This window comes from Eretmochelys imbricata, chromosome 8 (genome assembly GCF_965152235.1).
Source record: "Eretmochelys imbricata isolate rEreImb1 chromosome 8, rEreImb1.hap1, whole genome shotgun sequence".
In the NCBI taxonomy this organism is placed as follows: Eukaryota; Metazoa; Chordata; order Testudines; family Cheloniidae; genus Eretmochelys; species Eretmochelys imbricata.
In genome coordinates, this window is record NC_135579.1 from 107417637 (window position 1) to 107436880 (window position 19244).

The 19244-nt window shown below is 49.3% G+C and overlaps 1 protein-coding gene across 1 annotated transcript in view; it reads right to left on the reverse strand.

The window, feature by feature from the left end:
- PTPRF (protein tyrosine phosphatase receptor type F) overlaps positions 1–19244 on the reverse strand; it is a 358571-nt gene that overhangs the window by 88710 nt on the left and 250617 nt on the right. Inside the window, exons 6-7 of the mRNA XM_077823717.1 lie at positions 18576–18686; positions 7452–7463 (exon numbers count right to left, since the gene is read on the reverse strand). Of these exons, the coding sequence (XP_077679843.1) occupies positions 7452–7463; positions 18576–18686 (123 nt within the window). The remainder of the gene's footprint in view (positions 1–7451; positions 7464–18575; positions 18687–19244) is intronic.

Consider the following 19244-nt stretch of genomic DNA (forward strand, 5'->3'; position numbering starts at 1 on the left):
CGCTCTCCCCTGCCTTCTCCACTGGAAAGGAAATATCAAAGCCCAGGGAAGGTTCACGACTGACTCACTCACACGGAGCCGTCCATTTCCAATGACTCTCGCTCAGCACAATCACGGCTGGCAGAGCAGCGAACAGTCATAGAGCGGGATCTGAAAGGGAATCCCAGTGGCTCCAGGTCCCAGAACTTTGCCCATGGAGTTGGAAGGACTCTCTGATGCAGGGCCTGTGGGGAGCACGGTGGCACTGGGCATCCTCCCACATCAGCCCTGGTACTGCCTCAGCAGTGTCAGCTCAGTCTGACTGGCTGATTCTGCCTAACCACATTTCACTAGCACGGCTCTTTGATGATTCACTCCCAAATCCACAGACTTGCAGACACAGACTGAACACAGAAGCCCCCACGCTAGATGTACAACAGAGCTATGACTTGGTGATAAATTAGACAATGCTGTCAACAATGCGTGTGTACTACACATCTTCTTGGAGACAAAACAGGGCTCATTAGCTCCTTCCCAGCCAGGGGGAAGGATAACGTGTGCTTTTTAAGATGTCTAAATCCAAAGTCTTGCTGGATGTTTCTTTTAATCAATTATTAAATCCCAAATCAATAGCTACATGTGTGATCGCCAGGAGGCGTTACCTGCCTGACAGGGGAGTGCTCCCCAAACCAGACAGAAATGAAACTTGCCTCGAGCGCTACACAGTCATGAGAATACCGCGCGGACTCGATGGACATGGCGATGGGTTTAACATGATGGTGTGTATTTTCAGTCAAAGCACCCCAGCACCGTCCCTTAGGAGGCAGCTTTCATTTTCCAATGAACATGGCGCTGAATTCTTTCAGACAGCCGCTGTTTGGACTGGATCCCAGTCCAGGGATAGCAACCCCCCCGCACCTCCCACATTTTCAAAAGGAAGAAAAATTAGAGAGAAAAACTATAGGTCTGCACAGAGCATTTGTTCATGCACCTGACATGCACCAGGCAGGCAAGAGAGGCCAGGATGGTGTCACAAAGCAAAGGGAATGAGTTAAGGGAGATGCACACTGACTCAGGTACGCAGACACTGGAAAACATCGAGCGTGACTTCTCCCCAAGAGGCCATGCAGGAGGATTGGAGTCTCAGAAAAACCAGCATGCAGAAACAGCCCTCAAAGCCCAACCCTGTGAGAACAGGGCTAGAATGGCCTCTGTTGCCCCCCATAGACAGGGCCCCTGTTGCAGACACAGCTGCTCCCCAACCTATCCAATGCCATTCACTTCAGGCTCAGAAACCCTTGGGCCCAACTGACACGTATCCCTCAGACTTGAGTCCCTGGCTCTCCTTTGTGAGAGCGCGGAATGCTGTAACCCCCTTGCTCGGAAGGAACACAGCTTGTGAATCTGCCGATAAACGCCTCCGTTCATTCTGCAGCGTGCTACTGAGAGAACCTCTGGTCCCTTTTCAAAGCTGCTGTTTACTATGCTGTTGGCAGGGGAAGAGAAAAGGCTGCTAGACAATATACTGAGCTGGGGTCTGCGTGCCTAGGGATGGGATGAATGGCAAAGAAAATACTCTCTCTTCCCCTCTCCAGAGCAGATCAATACAAGGAAAAGGTTTCTAGGCAAACCCTTGTCCTTGAGTGACAGTCGCATAGGCTGGTGGGGCAGGGAGATCATCCCAGGAGGCCTCTTGGTTAAATCTTAGCACAATTTTTTAGTCTGCAGAAGAGAAGAATGAGGGGGGATTTGATAGCTGCTTTCAACTACCTGAGAGGTGGTTCCAGAGAGGATGGTTCTAGACTATTCTCAGTGGTAGAAGAGGACAGGACAAGGAGTAATGGTCTCAAGTTGCAGTGGGGGAGGTTTAGGTTGGATATTAGGAAAAACTTTTTCACTAAGAGGGTGGTGAAACACTGGAATGCGTTACCTAGGGAGGTGGTAGAATCTCCTTCCTTAGAAGTTTTTAAGGTCAGGCTTGACAAAGCCCTGGCTGGGATGATTTAATTGGGGTTGGTCCTGCTTTGAGCAGGGGGTTGGACTAGATGACCTCCTGAGGTCCCTTCCAACCCTGATATTCTATGATTCTATGATTGAATTTCTCCTTTTCTTAAAGGATTGTTCCCCCCATTGTGTGCATTGCTTGAATGTTCCTCTATCCTAGGTGGGAACAGCTCCGCACCCCTCCTGAGAGCTCCACAGCTGACTGCAGATGCCCTGTTACTCTGGGTCAGCCCAATCAGCAAGCTGAGTGTTGCCAGGCCATTCCCACCAACGCTAGACATGGTTCTAGCTGCTGACAGAGCACCAGCCACTACTCGACAGCCGGGAAGATGGGTGGAAAAACAGCATTGCCTTTGTTCTTCTCCCACACTCAGCTTTCCTTGAGGCAGGGACCCTAAGGACCCTCTCTGCCTGTGGCCTCACTCCACAGAGGGTTTGTGCTGGTCTCACCACGACAAAGAGGCCAAAATGGCCTGGGCCCCCCTATCCGTGCAGAATTTGCACCAGGTTAAAACTACTGCAAAAGAGAAGCAACAGGAATTGACAGAACATCCTGGGGCACTAGGGAAACTGGCCACCGAACCAGGGAAAGGCCGGGCCCACGCAGGCCCTGCAGTGTGCCCTGGAGGTAAACAAGCCAGGGCTCTGCAGACCAGTGGGAAAACGAGGGCCTCTGTTCCCCCCAACCCCCTGTGCACCCTCCGCCAGGCCTCAGTGTCTGGGCACGTCTAGCTGGAGCTCCCAGGGAAAGCTGAGGCGTTCACACCTCACGGTGGTACCGAGAGCAGCCAGAGGCCGCTGCTGGCAAGGAGGCTCCATTGTGCCTCACACAGCCTCGGCTCTGACACCTAGAACGTGAGGAAATTAACCTGCCTTCCTAAGGTTACTTGCGAGAGACTGCTTCAGTCTTGCTGGTGATGCGCTGCGCAATTGCCACAAAGCTGGCCCCCTCCCTCACCAGAGCGGGACTGGGAAATCAACGGTGGGCTCAGACAGGCTCCCTGCTAAGTGGAGCGAGGGGCCGCGTCCTTTCAGTTACACCTTCTCCGCTAGTAACAACGGGCTGAGCTTTTACTTACGGGCGGTGGGAGAAGAGAGGGGGGCAGGCTCAGAGATGCCTTTAGTTACAAATCTGGCCATGATTATAATCTCGCCAGACCGTTGGTAAGGGAAATACAGGAGGTGAACTCTCACACAAACCAGCACATCATCTGGGGATAATTGGCAGCTGTTTTTAGTGCCTGGTCCGATGGGACAAGCAGAGCTGCTATCAGTTAGCATTAGAGAGAGTAGGTAGAGCTCTCACAGAAGCTTACATAGCACCCACACATACTGTTCTGGCTCAAGCCAGTTCTGTAAATCTCTTGCTTCCCCTAGCATAAGAACCCACTAATAATTTAAACCAGCATAACTCCCTCAAAGAGCAGTTCTCCAGAAACGTTCTCCAATTTACAAGTCAAATTACAACAGCTAGTGCAGCCCGTGATGTCACCTAAACGCACTGGAAATTTTTGTTACTCTCCATGTCTTGCAGTAATTTCCTCCCTTTTTTATTACAATTTTCTTGACAAGAATTTGCAATTTTTTTTTTAAATCTTCTTTTCGGATCAAGATCAAAGAAGGTGGTTTGGAGGTTTTGCAAGAACAGCATGGGGGAAACTGCTGTGCATATTAAAATGATTTCAGCGGACAATAGTATAATTCAGAGGTTCATTTAAACCAGCAGACGGTCGAAAATGAGATTCATTGCCATTCATCCCAGGCCTGGCCACCATGAAAGGCTGTGTAATGCAGCACAATTCAGCAAGCTTCCCCCCTTGGGGCACCCTGCCTGGGAGGGAAAGTGAAACCCCAAAGTGGTAAGCCACCCAATGCAACCTGAGCCATTGCTCTGGATCACACAGGGAAGGGCGAAAGGAAAGTGCAGCACAGTCTCTGAGGAGCTGTGGGAGAAACAAGCAACATCACAGCGCAGATGGAAGAGACTGAGAAGTGTTAATAATTTAGCATGCATTAGCGTGCACATTCCCTGCATTTGGCGCAAGGAGCATGGATCAGTTGCCCTGCTCCTTTCACCCCTGGAGCGGCTGTTCCCTCAGAGAGTGACCTCACCCCACGAAGAGCCCGCAGGTCTACCCTCCTCTCTGCTCTCCATTCAGCCTGGGAGACTCTGGGCACGAACCAAGGGCTTCACACACTCATGGGTCACTCAAGACCTTTAGAGCCATCACACCTCTCATGTGCTGGAGCAGAGTAGGAAATGCTACGGTGTGCGTGAGTGCGTGCGTGTGTTGGGGGGGGGGGAGGGGAGGAAAGACTTCCAAAGTGAAACAAGAGCAGCAGCACTGGGGAGGGGGAAGTGAAGCTATTTTTTCCCATGCGCTATCTTGGCGACAGCAGCCCCCAAAATACAGAGTCCCTCTCTCTAGCTCCCACAGCCCCTCCACCCCAAAACTCAGTGCTCCTCCCCCCACTAACCTGTACTCCATGCACCCGTTCCCTGGTCTCCCTCCCTACTGATTCCTGCTCTCACTGCCCCGGCCATGCCGGCACCTGTCCGACCCCCAGCTCCCACCCCCCTGGCCAATCACACGCAGTGGCAGGTGAGGGATGGGCAGGCAGATTCCCCGCAAGCCAATCAGTGCTGCCTCCCCATATATGTTCACAGGAACCTCTGCTGGTCTCTGGGCATGAAGGGACCGCCCAGTCTTCCAGCTGCTCCTCCTGCACCCAAACCCTCTGCTCCTGGCTTCCCCTCCACCTGGGAAAAGAGCAGCTGCTCCGCACCCACCCTCCCCAGAGAAGGAGCAGTGCTAGGAGTGTCCTGGGTTTGGGGAGGTGATCAGATGTCTCTGGGGCGACAGACTCCCCCTTTCATTACATTTGAGAGGGAGAACAAGAGAATCCCAGGGAAGCGGAATGTCTTGGCACCCCAACTCCAAGCCTACTGCCTGCAAGTCCCTCTCTTTCTCCAAGCCACTTGCTTGAGGTGGGGAAAGAGTGAACTTAGGAAACAACCATCTAGAAACAGGATCATTGGGCTGCACGGTTTACGCAGCTGCAGACACCTTTCATCTCTCTCTTTTAAGCCAGGTCTCCAAATGGAAAGATAGTTACCGGAGCCTCATAATCTATTGTCAGAATCAACAGCAGGAGAGGAAAAATTGGAACCAGAAAAATGCATTTACAGTCTAATCTTGTGCTCAAACAATGCTGTACTATTTATGTTCCCAATGCATCCTTGAATGCTGACATTTTATAGACAATTTCCAAAACAGGGCCTTGCCATTTTTGGATTATATTTCAGCTATAACTTTTAGGTGTAATTATTTGCGCTGACAACCACATATAAAAGAGGATATATCATTACAGTGCTGCAGCACTGGAGACATCAGCATTCAGCATAGTGACATACTAATAGCAAAGTACGGGAGACGGAGATTGTGGAGCTATGCAATTTGCATTCACTCTCTGAAATTTCTCTGATGAAAATAACACAACATTAAGGAGGGGAATAAGAGAAAAGATCCACTGTATCAAGATAAAATAACTCTTTAATAAATAACCTTGTAGCAGTCGCAGAGCAGTAATTAAATGCATGGGTGAGCAGTACATAGGTTTAAGTAAAGCTAGAAAAACGTAAGATGTAATTATCAGTGCCAAACAAATTATAAGCACTGCAAATCCCATTGGAATATTTAGAAACTATTTTCTGCCATCACATTAAATATTTGTGTATGTGTGGATTTTTGGTAGGGTGAGAGGGAGAGGCCAATGGAGAGCGGAGAAAAGGAGAAATTATCTGCTCCTCTTGGCTGATAGCCATTTTCTCACTTGTTCAGCTCCCGGCCATTAAAGTATGTGACTGAAATGCAGAAGCACCGAGACAGAGCCCGAGATTCACTGTTCCTGTGATCTCTGAGCCTTCTCCGCAGCCTTCCAATTCAGTGACATCCTGCAGGCTCTGGGGCTCGGCTTTGGGTCTTTCTTTCTTTTCATTGTTCTCATTTTCCATTGTTGTCTTAGGTTCAGGTCATTCTGAACTCCAAGAATTCTTTTTTTAGAGGGGAAAACAAGAGCCTCTGCCTCAGTACAACTGAAATGAGAGCATGCTGCAGGGAGGGAAATGGGAAGTAAGTAAATACTGCACTGGAACAACTGCTAGGAGGACTCGTTCAACACGTTCTCCTTCTTGTTAAAATCAAATTAACTCAGATGGCTGCTTGCTGGCTTGTGTGAAACAAACTGGGGTCCCACCAGCTCCTGGGGGCAGGGCTGCACATCACAATACCAGCAACCTAACTGGATCTAGGGCTGAATGGGTCACAGAGAACGACCCTGCATTAGAAGTGGTGACTCCAGTTCAGAGGGTGCAGGGAGAATCTGCAAAGTGCCTGCCCATGAGGGATCTGTTCTGGGAATTAAACCAGTCACCAGGGCTGTCAAAGCCAGCACTTTCATCCGTGCTAAATGTGTCACAGATCTCAAAGGCCTCGCATCAGCCTAGACCTGGCATTCCGTGTACAGATTTGACCTGCCCATGCCCTTTCCCTGTGCGATTGTTCTTTGGTCCCACTCTGCTCTCAGGCCAATGGAGCTGCATCAGGACAGAGAGGAGGGTAAAGCAACGTTCCCTCGTGACCCAGAGCTCTTGGTAGGACAGCAGCTGGGCTTGTCAAGGGGTCACCCAAGCAAGGCTGAGGTCACTGGGGCTCTTCAAATTCTGCTGCTAGCAAGGCAAAGACCCAGCACAAGTGAGGAAGGCGAAGGCAAACCCTGCCACCTGGACATGCAAGGGGGTTCAGAGGCCTGGAGATCCCAGCACGCCAAGGGAGTGAGAACCACAGAAGAGCAGGAAGCTGCATGTAACACAAAGGCACCAGAGCACTGGGCCAGTGTCCTCAGCTCCTCTTTCTATGCAAGGGAGAGGAGGACTCGAACCTTTGCCTACAGCCGTGATCAAAAGGGAGTTTAGCAATCTAAAATAACCGAAACAATGAAGCAAAAGGAGAAAGTGCAGCTCCTGGTCTCCACCAGCAGCTCACACAGCGAGAGGGGGAGATCAGTCACATCAAAGCTTCCAACTAGTGCTCTTGATCTCCTACCAGGAAAGAGAAGCAGTTCAGATGTATTAGCGCAGAGCCTGGTACAGGTAATGGGTGAAGGCAAAACCCCGCATGCACTTCTTTCCCCTTAAACACAGAACCCTTAGTTTGTGTTTTGCATGCAAATATATTCTGTGCATTTTAACTCTCAAGCAACAAAGGCATGCAAGCAGTGTATCAATGCCATCACCAAAGTCACAGCAAACAGTAAGCAGATTTCATCAGGCGCACTGTGGCCGTGCCTGGCAGGGAGCCAAGGTCTGTAGGGGCCCGCCCCTTTCAGGGCCGGCTCTCCTTTCCCTACTGGAAAAGTCCCATCTGACGTGGCGTACTGTAGATGGATAAGAAGTGAAAAGGACCAACCTTCTCGCTGATCTGAGAGATGAAAGTTTGTTTTGTTTGATGGCAGAGTGCGATGAAGATGAGGAGGGAATAAAAAAAAGACAAGGAAAAACACAGAGAGTAAAAACAGGCCAAGCTTCATCTGTCCGCACACCACTGAAACAACAAGACAAGACTGCAGAAGTCAGTCAGGATTCCACACAACGCACGCACACAGCTTCACACTCGCAAAAGACCCAGAGCCTTCCACATGCACTGCTCTGACCAGGGACAAGCACCCACTGACCGACTCGAGACACATGGAGACATGGCAGACAGGAGTGCACATCACACCCAACAGCTGCAGTGCATTTCAGCGGGCAGCCCCTCTCCTGGCCAGTATTCGAAGCACAGACATGTAAATACATGCAACACACACGCACGCACGCCTTTAGTCACCGCATGGATTTGCTTCAAACACGCGTGTGCTCCCATTCCAAGCATAGAGATGATGGTAAAGGCACTTTGAACCCACTGACCACACACTGGGAAGAGCATAGACACGTAGATCATAACGTTAAAATATGGAGGAAATGTTCCTGGTGGTAAATGGAAAGTCTTCTACCATGAAGAGCTGCTCCCCCACTCCAACCAAAGAGCTAACTGTGGCAGAAAGGTATTAGACAATTGACAGGCATGTGCAGTCTCAGCTGAGCTCAGTGTCGGGAGAGCCTTACTGGTGCATTGTGCTGGCGTGAAAGACAGACAAGAAATCAAAGCAACAAGAACACCCAGAATGAATGTGGAGGTCCCAGTTTTTGTTCCTGCAGGAGAGACAGTAAAAGGTTAGTTACATTTTCCTTACGGATAAAGGACATCTTATTTCTTTAGCCAGAACGACATCACTCCAGCTAGAGATCTGTGGCATAGCTGCTGTAACTGAACCCTCGCTGAGAGAACACAAAGACGAGGGTTGATGGTTAAAGACTGCTTACGAATCACATTCTTTTGTGGCGAGGGAGGCTGTGGGGGGAGAAACCTGCTTTTCAGAAGAAACATTGCAAATTAAAAACCAGCATGTGGTACAGTATGTACAGTAGTCAGTCAGTCATTTCCAGTGATCAAAGAGGAGAGGATTTTAACGCACACTGACATGATGTAGAACAGGCAATGAACTGCTAATATGGGCTACAGCAGAGGCCTAAAAAGTGCAGTGGAGCTTGGAGGAGAACAGCACAAGCCTTGCTTTTATTTCTTTGAGTCCCTGACGCTAGGGGACTAGAGCCAGAAGGCTGGAAACTCAGGAGCGAGTGCTAAGACCAGAGATCACACCTCTTGAACGTCCGTTATCAACACCGCCCTGATTCCAGGGCCAGATTTCCTTCAGTCCCTTTCAAAGCTGGTATTCTCCCTCTGCCAATTATTCATATCAAAACTGCTTCACCCTGTACAGACACAGAGGCACAAACCCACATACGGTAGCAGGAGGGAAACAAGCTGGAGGGACGCTCTCATCCCCTGAAGAAACACATCCCACCTTTTGCTGGGGGCTCAGCAGGTCGAGAGGGTTTGAGATTCAGCTTAGCTCATCTCAAGAAAGAGGTCACACTTCCTAGCAGCCCTTGCATTGAGAGGCAAGGCGGCGCCCCAGGCCAGTCCACTGTGCAAGGCAATACAGGGAAACAATCCTGCAGCCCATATGTTAACACACTGTGTACTAACACTGGCGGCAGCATCATGAGACGGGGGTACCAGGGAGCTGTGATAAAGGTGAGGAAACAAGTAGGTTTAATTGAACCCTGTGACTGAACAGGGCAGGACAGCCCAGGGCAGTCAGAAGAGGGTACAAAGGCCACAATCCTAGTTTAATGGCTAGGTCCAGTAACACAGCAGCTGTGGCAGCCGTAGTCTGTCAGTGGATCACGGCATGCCTTAGTGGTGGGTGCATTAGATATCTACAGTCTCCAAGGAATCACAGTTGTATATGACCTGGCCTTTAGGATGGGCAGGCAGACTGAAGCCTGCTGGTTCTACCGGAGGATCAACAGGTTTCCCCTTTGAAATCTCAGGTCGGCACAATGTTTGCTGCACTTGTGTAGCTGGAGGGGATCGGGAGCTTGTCAGCATGTCTGGAGGGCTGGCTGCTCTGGCAATGGCTTTCCCAAAAGTATTTACCCTTCAGATTACAGTTACAGAGGTGAAGGGACACACATGATACAAGCTAGTTCAAACAGATTATTTTCTAGCGTGCCAGACAAGATCAAGTTTCGAGGCTGTTGCTCATCACTAATTGCTGGATTATCTCTTAATCTCTTACTATATTAATGGACTATAGGAAATAAACAGCAGGCTGCTTCCCAAAGACTAGCAAAAGAGAAAGCCCCAGACAGAAAGCTCTCTCTTCTTTCTTTGGCTAATATTTAAATTTCTGCTGTTGTTACTTTGTCTGTAAAAAGGCTGAGACACACTGAATTGAAAGTTTATTCTCCTTCCAGCTCCCATTCCGATTCTCCCTTATCTGCAGGTCTCTATCCCTCTCACACCTAGGCTGCGGCAGTATGTTTTACCAACAGGCCTGTCACCTTTCTCCAGTGCACTGGACACCGAATAGTGACAGTGAAAACCGCAGGGGAATTTGTGCCATGAGGGCACAGAGGATTTAGAGATGTGGTACCTGTCATGTGTCCACAGTGTCTCATGATCAGGGCCGGCTCTAGGCACCAGCAAAACAAGCAGGTGCTTGAGCGGCACATTTCGAGGGGCGGCATTCCAGCGCTGGCCATGCTGCCCCTAGAAATGTGCCCCTGCCTCCGCCTGCTCCCCTGGGCGCGCCATCGCTGCCCATTCCTCCCCCATCCCTCCCAGGCTTGCCGCGCGCGAAACAGCTGTTTGGCGTGGCAAGCCTGGGAGGGAGAAGCCTGTCAGCGGAGCGCTCGGGGGAGGCGGCAGTGGTGGAACGCAGGCGAGCTGGGGCGGGGAGAGGTTCCTCTACCCCCCGCACCCTCGCTCCCCTCCGCTCCGCCCGCTCCCCTGAACACGCTGCCTCTCCCTCGCCTGAGAGGGAGGGGGGAGAAGTGGAGCGGCGGCGTGTTCAGGGGAGCAGGCGGAGCGGAGGGGAGCGAGGGCAGGTGGTTGCGGGGGGGAGCTGCAGAAAGCAATGGGGGGGGGGATATGTGGCACACCCAGGAGAGGAGGTGGGGCCAGAGATTTTGGGAAGGGGTGGAGCCGGGGGTGGGCACGAAAAAAAGCGGGGGTGGCGAAATTTTTTTTGCTTGGGGCGGCAAAAATCCTAGAGCCGGCCCTGCTCATGAACCCTGAGTATCCTGACAAGATTCAAACTCATCTGCCTTTCTGGGAACACTGATGTAAGTAAAATCACAATGGGAATGACTAGGGGGCAGCCAATCACACACAGACGGAAAAAAATCCCAATCCAGGGAGAGACAGCGAGGAAGCCTAAAGATCAAGGCCACGTCAGAGACATGCCTGCCAGCACAGACCATCAGGTGGCTCCAGCACGCCGAACCCTGAAATTCCCACGCTGACTGAATCTGGTGCAGACTCTTCCAAGACAGGATCATTTTATGCAGCAGCCGCAATATTCTTACCGCAGCAGCTTGCTGCAGACAGAGGGACTGTAAGAGTCTTTGCTTTTGGATATTTTAGCCGAGAGCGTAGGCTCTTGCAGTAGGGATGGGGCCTGTGCCTAGGATATGCCCATACAGGGCTGAGAACAACGATCACAAGCTTAACAAAATGCTGGTAGGTTTCCAAGGCTCCGCAGGGTGGGCAGCAAACAGTTTCTAACCCCCACGAGAGCTCAAGTCCAACTGGCATTGCCATTCCTCAGGGAATTCTCCGCATTTGCTGAGCACCAATAGGGCATTCAGTGCTGTACACGATAAAATACAGAACAATAATACCTCGCTCTTACAGAGCACTTCCCATCAGCAGATCTCAAAGCGCTTTACATCAACAGGCCCTGCCTAAAGACCTTACAGTCTAAAGACAGAAACCACCAAGACTAGGAAAGCCCAGAGGGAATTAACCTGATCCTGCTCATTCACATAACTGTATTTTGAGCCCCAGGGACGCCACACTTTGTACTCTGACTTTCAGAAATTGGCTGTTTTATCCCAGATGAACTAAGAATAAGACCCTCCGCCCCCCACAAATACAGGATGTCCAGGAGCCACAATGCTGGGTGCATTAGAGACAGCCGAGAGATACAAATAGGATTCTCAAGACACCAAACTGTTCCCACTTGTAGTGAACACACACTCCCGCACACAATCAGTGGCACAAGCTCAGGGATCCATTGCGTGTGGCATGGGAAACGAGAGGATCCCTTTGTGCATGGGAAATGAGAGGATCTGGGATGTTTAGCGAGTACAGTGAGATGATACTTTATACCAGATATTGTATGAGGGAGGGAAAATAACTAACAAGTCCTACCCAAGCAGTTGTATCACATCCTTGGACATCAACCAATTCGATTCCCTGTTTCATAAAGCACATTTTATAAATAATCAGACATGGTCCCTATATTGCACTGTTCACCTGCAAAGGGCTTCGCAAGGAATCATCAGTTGTGAGGTTTATTTATTTAACATCTGTACAGTGCTTTGAGAAAAGGGCGGAGAACTACTGTTTACTGAACAACAATTATTATTAGGGACACAGAAAAACTCTCATATGATGAGAGACTGAAAAGATGGTTTGCCTTAAAGGCGAGATGAATAAGAGGGGGCATGATAAAAATATTCAAAATAATGAATAGGACAGAGAAAGTACATCAGAAACGGCTGTTCTCCCTGTCTCATCACAAGAGCCAGGGGACATTTGAGGACAATGATATTGAAAGGTGGCAAATTTCAAACTGATCAAAGGGAAAGCTGTAAATACTTTTCCCCATGAAGCCCAGCTGGCCTATGGAACTTATTGCCACACTATTGTTGAGACCATAAGCTTAGCAGGCTGGAAGGAGAGACTGGCTGTTTATATGGTTAACAGGAATATCCGGAGTTGTTGTACTGCATTCAAAAACCAAAAAGCCACCAAGAGTTTTAAAAGGCAGTGGTTTTCAAACTGTGGGTCGTGACCCAGTAAAGGAACCGGGTCGCGGTGGCTCTGGTCAGCACCATGGACCGGGTCGTTAGAAGTCCCATCAGTGGTGCTGCCTGGCTAAGGCAGGCTAGTCCCTACCTATTCCGACACCGCGCTGCGCCCTGGAAGCAACCAGCAGCAGGTCTGGCTCCTAGTCCCGGGGGGCCACAGGGCTCCGCATGCTGCCCCTGCCCTGAGAACCGGCTCTGCACTCCCGTTGGCCAGGAACCGGCCAATAGGAGCTGGGGAGGGGGGGCGGTGCTAGCTCACCTCCGCCTAGGAGCATGACCTGCTCCGGGGCGCAGCACGGTCCGCGGTGCCAGGACAGGTGGGAAGCCTGCCTCTATACCCCCGCTGCACTGCTGACCAGGAGCTGCCTGAGGTAAGCCCACAACCCAACCCCCGGCTCCAGCCCTGAGCCCCCCAAAACCAGGGCCCCTTCCTGCATCCCAACCCTCTCATCCCCAGCCCCACCCCATATCCTGCACACTCAGCCCAGAGCCCTGACCCCCTCTCACACCCCAACCCTCTGCTACAGCCCTGAGCCCCCCCACCCCTCATCCCCAGCCCCACCCCAGAGCCTGCACCCTCAGCCCAGAGCCCTGACCCCCTCCTGCACCCCAACCCCCTGCCCCAGCCCAGAGCCCCCTCCAACACCCTGAACCGCTCATTCCCGGCCCCACCCCACAGCCCTCACCCCCAGCCCTGAGCCCCTCCAACGCACCAAACCCCTCATCCCCAGCCCCACCCCAGAACCTGCACCCTCAGCCCAGAGCCCTGACCCCCGCCCGCACCCCAACCCCCTGCCCCAGCCCAGAGCCCCTTCCCACACCCCGGTACCCCTCATCCCCAGCTCCGTTGGGTCGCGGGCACCAACAATTTTCTTCAACTGGGTCCCCAGAAGCAAAGTTTGAAAACCACCATTCAAAGGGAAGTAACCACCTCTTCTGCCTCATGGTTCAGGCAACACTCCAACTACCTGGGGGGAGCAAGGAATTTTCCCTGCAGACAGGTCATTCCATAGCTGCTACTGCAGGGCTTCCTGCTCCTTCCTCTGAACATCTGGGGCTGGCCACTGCCACAGACCACCAGTCCGGTCCAACATGGCAATTCACAGATTTCTATCAGTAATACATTCTCTCCTGGCCAAGCTAACCAGGCCTCACCTTTGCAACATCTCTTTGTACGTGACCACTGCCAGGGCCCTTCTCTGGATTTGTACAGCTCCGCCGGATCAAAGGGGCAGTGACACGGCGCACGTACTGTAGGTGTGGGGGTGGCATTTTATCCCCTTTCTCAAGAACCCTCTTCTTTGATCACCGATCATTTGATCGGTGCCCTCAGCTTTGACTGTCCCATCAGCAATGCCCTCAGCTTTGATTGTTGTTGCTACTTCAGCTGGTTTTAATTTTAGATAAGCAAAACATTTCCATTTGAAATACTTCAAATCCTGCTGCCGTTGCTCCAGGCCAGCCTTTGTCATCTAGCATCATTATTGTGATGTGCACAGCGCCCGTGATGTGCTCAGCACTTCACAGACACGCAAATCATGGGCTCAGGCAGGCAGCCAGTTGGGTTGGTTAGGTGACTTGGCCCCAGGGAGGGCTCCAGAGACCCCCGTCACGTGCCTGGAGACATTAGCTGCGCTCTCATCGGAGTACTGTTGCCAGGACCAGAGCGATTTGCAATCCTAATTTTATTTTGGTTTAATTTGGTTCCGGGGTGAAACTCGGCAGATCAAATCTCAGCCCCCAAGCAAATTCTACCCCCTCCAAATTAAATACCAGCCCAGCCTTTTAAAAGACAAAGCAGGAAAATATACAGGTATCATAATAATACCATTTATACTGACTGTGATCTTGTTTAATTTACTGATGTATAATTCTGCAGCAGGGCCCTTATTTATAGCTGTCTTTTTGAAAGCCAGTTTTGCGGGTTCCTGCTCTGTAATGTACAGTATGTGTCAGACTCTTTGTAGTAGAAAATTTTCTGTGTCTGCCTCACCTACACAGTCACCACCAACCTGCTCTAGCCATACCTTGAAGGTCCAAAAAGTGGCATCTATAACAAAGGCCATTTGCTGGACAACGGGTATTTTTGTTTTACCCGGAACACGATGTCTGAATATGGAAGCTCCTAATCAAACATGAGGGTACCCTACAGTTACACTATCGCGAGCAGCAGCACAGAGTCAAGTCTAGAGAATACTGTCGCGCTCTAAGAGGACATTATCCCATGCAGCCTCCCCATCCAGTGGCTTTGTATAAATTAGGCTAAAGCCAATTTCATCTGCAGGATAGACCGAGGCTGAGGCCAGAGGGAAGGGCCTATTCATGCAGACTCAGATGTTTAGACTGTATCCCACAGCTAGGAGAGCCACGGGGAGCCTGCCCGATGCTGCCGGCATGGCAGTGCAAAGCCCTTTGCTGACTCACAAGCCTCTGTGTGCAGCTGAAGGCAACCGGAGGCCAAGTGGAGGATGGAAGAAATTTATTTCTTCTGGGAACTGGAGCCATTATGCTGGACACACAACTCATTGATGTAATAACATGGTCATACTACTGGTACGCCCATCTTTGCTCCTGCTGTTACATTGACGTACTGTGTCTTGTCTAAAATCAGACTGTAAGAAACATGACTTCGTATGTGTCTGCACAGCTCTCAGCACCATGGGGTGCCCTGGCCCTGGAGAGGACTCCGGGGCGTTACTGTAATAACAGCACATTGGAGACTCCCGATCTGTTCTGACAGACTAGGCAAGGGATCAAAGCAGAGTGTCAGAAAGTGCACCTGGACAGAAGGACGTGCAGTTCTAAAATGGCCAGATGAGGCTGTCCTCCACAGAGAGCACTATAAATTCTCTCTCTCTGACCTGCAATCCCCCTCTCTTTGGCATGGTCTTCAATGCTTTTGCTTCTCCCGAGTGTGCAAAACATCTCCTGCCAACCCTTTTGGGTCAAAGCCAGCCATTCAGAGTGAAGTGCTCTGTCAGGCTTACAGCACAGGGCTGCGCTGTGTGGCGTTGTCAGAGCGCACTCTTTACAGACAGATAGACCTGTCAGTTTAGAAGCAAAACACTTTTGAGGGCTGCTTTTCAGCACACTTATTACAATGAAAATAATAGCTTGAAGGAAAATGCATCCACTTTCCTTTACAAATCCCTTGTGTGGAAATGTTTTAACTTTTAATGAAGTCCATCTGTGCTGAAGTGCTGGCTCTGAAGGATTCAGAGGCAAGACGCTGCGGAGTAGCCAGCTTCATCCTCCTCCTGTTCTTTTAGTGATATGGGAAGCCCTGAGCAGTGCCTGGATACTCACTCTCAGCACCCAGGAACTTCCTCTGTTAGTGTGAGGGTCAGGATGTAACAAAGATGCTAATGAGCTTGTGCTTTGTAACCCAGGGTTCCCACAAAGGATTTCCTGGGGGGCTGTGAAAGGGGAGGAAATGATCAAAAACTAGAAACCCCAGGAGTCAAGTGACAAACAAACATTTGAACTATTAAAGAAACAATAGGCTGTAAATGAAAGCAGGCACAAGCTCTCCTGAGAATTACCACTGGATGGAAATTAATACCTCTGCTCACAAAGCTACAATAGAAGCAATACTCAGCCACTTTCCAGTAAGTAGCTAATTCCTTGGGTATTCATTGTAATAAGGTCAATCATTATGAAACCATCATGTGGCAGTGGTGTAGCTAGAACACTTAATTCCACTGTAATTTAGCATTAATTAATGTCTTCTCTAGCAAATATGTAGGCACTTTCCAAGGACCCCATTGAAAGTTACCAATTCTTCTAACTAACCACAACATAGCACAATAACCACATGGGCAGAAACAAGAGATTCTTTTTATTCTGCAATGCAGACATGAGAGACAAGGGGAAAAAAATTTCAGTTTGATAAAGGTATAAACTATGGTTCTTGGTTTGGCTGACTTGTTGAAGCCACTAACTGATGTATTCATGATGAACATTTTGTTTTTTAAAACAGTAGATATCAGATGCCTCATGCATAAATATTATCTAGGAACCAGGATATATGGGGAATTTCATCTGTGGACGATTTATGGAGTAACCGGTCTTCTCTATATTGCAGGGCTTTATCAGGATCATGCAGGCTGGAGATTCACATTGTAAAGATGATGTGCAATAAAAGGAGGCTTGGTCCAAAATGCACACAAAAGGAAAGCACTGGTAAACAGACAATGAACTGAGCACAGATCTGGGGCACTCTCTTCATGGAGCATCTGGATCCTCCCATCCATGTGTAAACCCATTTTCATCCCCAAGCACATGCAGGCCAGGCAACCCCTTCTGTGTGACAAGCCAAGTGCTGTAGCTTCCTGTATTTCTTACAGTCTTAAGGGATTCTCTTGGTAAATAAAGAATGAACATCCATGAATGGGAAACCAGGAAGATTTAAGCCGAGGTTTCTCCGTCCCTAGAACTGCCGCGTTCAGCTGAAATACTAGCCTCCTAGCAGTATTTTCCGTAATATTTCTATGATCAATGGGGTACGTTTCATGGATTGATCCTATGTACAGGAAGGAAAACACTCAGCTATTGTGGCACGAAGGCTAAATACCCCCAAAGTCAGTGCAACAACATCCAGTGTGATACACTCAAATGAACACTCTCTCCTTCAGGGTGTGAAGGGACAACCTGGGGATGAATTTTACCAAAGCTGGCCGGAAAAATGAATGTACAAGAATACAGGGAGTTTGAAATCACCCATAATTATACTGCACGAGTCAAACGAGTGGGTCCACTGCACAGAGAAAGCTCTAATCTTCTGAGCATGTTTAATCTGACACTTTAGTTTGCCTAAGATTTTTACAATCCAAATGATGCTGCAAAATGAGCCCCCTGGCAAATAAGCGAAGAATCCAATGCAAGACGCAGCACCTAGAAGCAAACAAAAAAAGCACAAGGCACGAAGCGGAACCTAGAAGCAAACGCATAGCATGTGACGTTTTATCATCATCCTCTCCTCTCTCCACACTGACCAAAGCATTTGTAGCTTCCAAGGGGTGGCTTTGGGGGTTGTGCTCAAAGGAGAGAGAGAGGAAGAAATGAAGATGAGATTTCATTTACCAACAGTTGTCAGTGTCTTGAGTTACTATGTGGAAATAAAGTTGGGTTCGAAACACCTTCTGAAAAAGCATTACGTAGCATCACACCCCTTGGGCAAATCCCAAACCAGTTTTCAAGGGTTTCTGACCTGGTTGCTCTGGCGATACCAGATCCCAACCAGGGAAGCACTTTTTTTCCCTTGATGAACAGAACAGAGTTAATCAACGATTTAAAGACGCCCCTCTCTCCTTCCAAACTTGTAATTCAGATTTATTTAATGTAGAAAAATAAATTAGGCCAGAGGTCCATCAGCCATAAAGTCTGGTCATTTTTGTATTCTGAAAACAACAATTTAGAAAAGGCAAGACAATAACCATTAGAAAGTGGCTTCTTCGCATGAATAGCAACTGATTTTCAGCAGGGTTCTTAGTATGTATCTTTAATACCCATAGGATCTACCTCCAATGAAGTTACAAGATGGACCGAGAAAACTTCTAAAAGCTGTTCTGGTCTCTAGTTTTTAAGGCTCAACACCCCAAAGCAGGTGGCTAAAGACCTGCTCATCCACAATTGACAAGCCTTGGCTTAGTGGGTAAATGGGACTTTATTTTAGACTTCTCCACTGAAGCTTTGTCTTTATACAAGAGAGATTGAAACACCTCTCCTCCCCTTAAGTAATTGTGCCACAAAGTGAAGAAATTCAGAGGAATTAAAATTCTGGCCTTAGCTCAGCTCTTTTGACAACAGAAGCATCCCACAAGCTTGGTGAAGATGGATTTCCAGATTTTGCTAATTTGAGTCAAGCCTGGTGTTATTCAAACATGCGTTTGGATTTAATCTGTCAAATCTTGAGCAAATGGCCACTCAAGTCACACAATCCACAAAGCGTTATCGATGCACAAAGACAGGACCACATACTTGTTCATTGCAAAGCCACACAGTTCATTAAACAGGGAGAGAGTGACCCTGGGAGAGAAGCTGCTCTTACCTCGAACGTAAAGGTTAGCTGGAGCAGAGTAGCGGGTTCCTGCACTGTTGGTTGCAACACATTCATATTTGCCTTGGTCAGACTCCTCACTGTTCTCTATTTGCAGAGCTCCTGTGCACAAACAAGAAGACATAGACAACACAGGTTACGGCAAGTCCAGACATGGCAACTGAACAGTTTCACCACATGAGGAACACAGGCTCTACTTGAAAAGTAACTTTCCTGGGTAAGTGTACCACAAACTGCGGCCCTCAGACTCTCAGTGGTACCTATCTGCAGCCCCAGGGTGTCCATGCTGTTGTGGGTGAGTTGTTTTTAATCGCATGCGAAAACCAGTTATTGATGCCTTTCCAATGGACACAGGTACTTAAATGCACTGCTTAAATAAAGAAAACACATAGCTCCATGTTAATTACAGCGTTGGATGGAAAGGATTCCTGTCTAATAAAATGACCTTTACCAGACTTTAAAATTAGATTTTTCTAATCAAAGCAGCTGAACAAAAAGTAGCCTAACCACGGCTGTTTGCTTCCTACTCCTCCACAGTCATGGCCTCTGCTGAACAGAACCAGGGCTCTGCCGCCTGCTCAGCCTCCCTCTTCTCCACCAAATCCCTCCTCAAAAGCCACATCTTTAGATTTGCCCTTAATCAGCTCTCTCCAGGCCAGT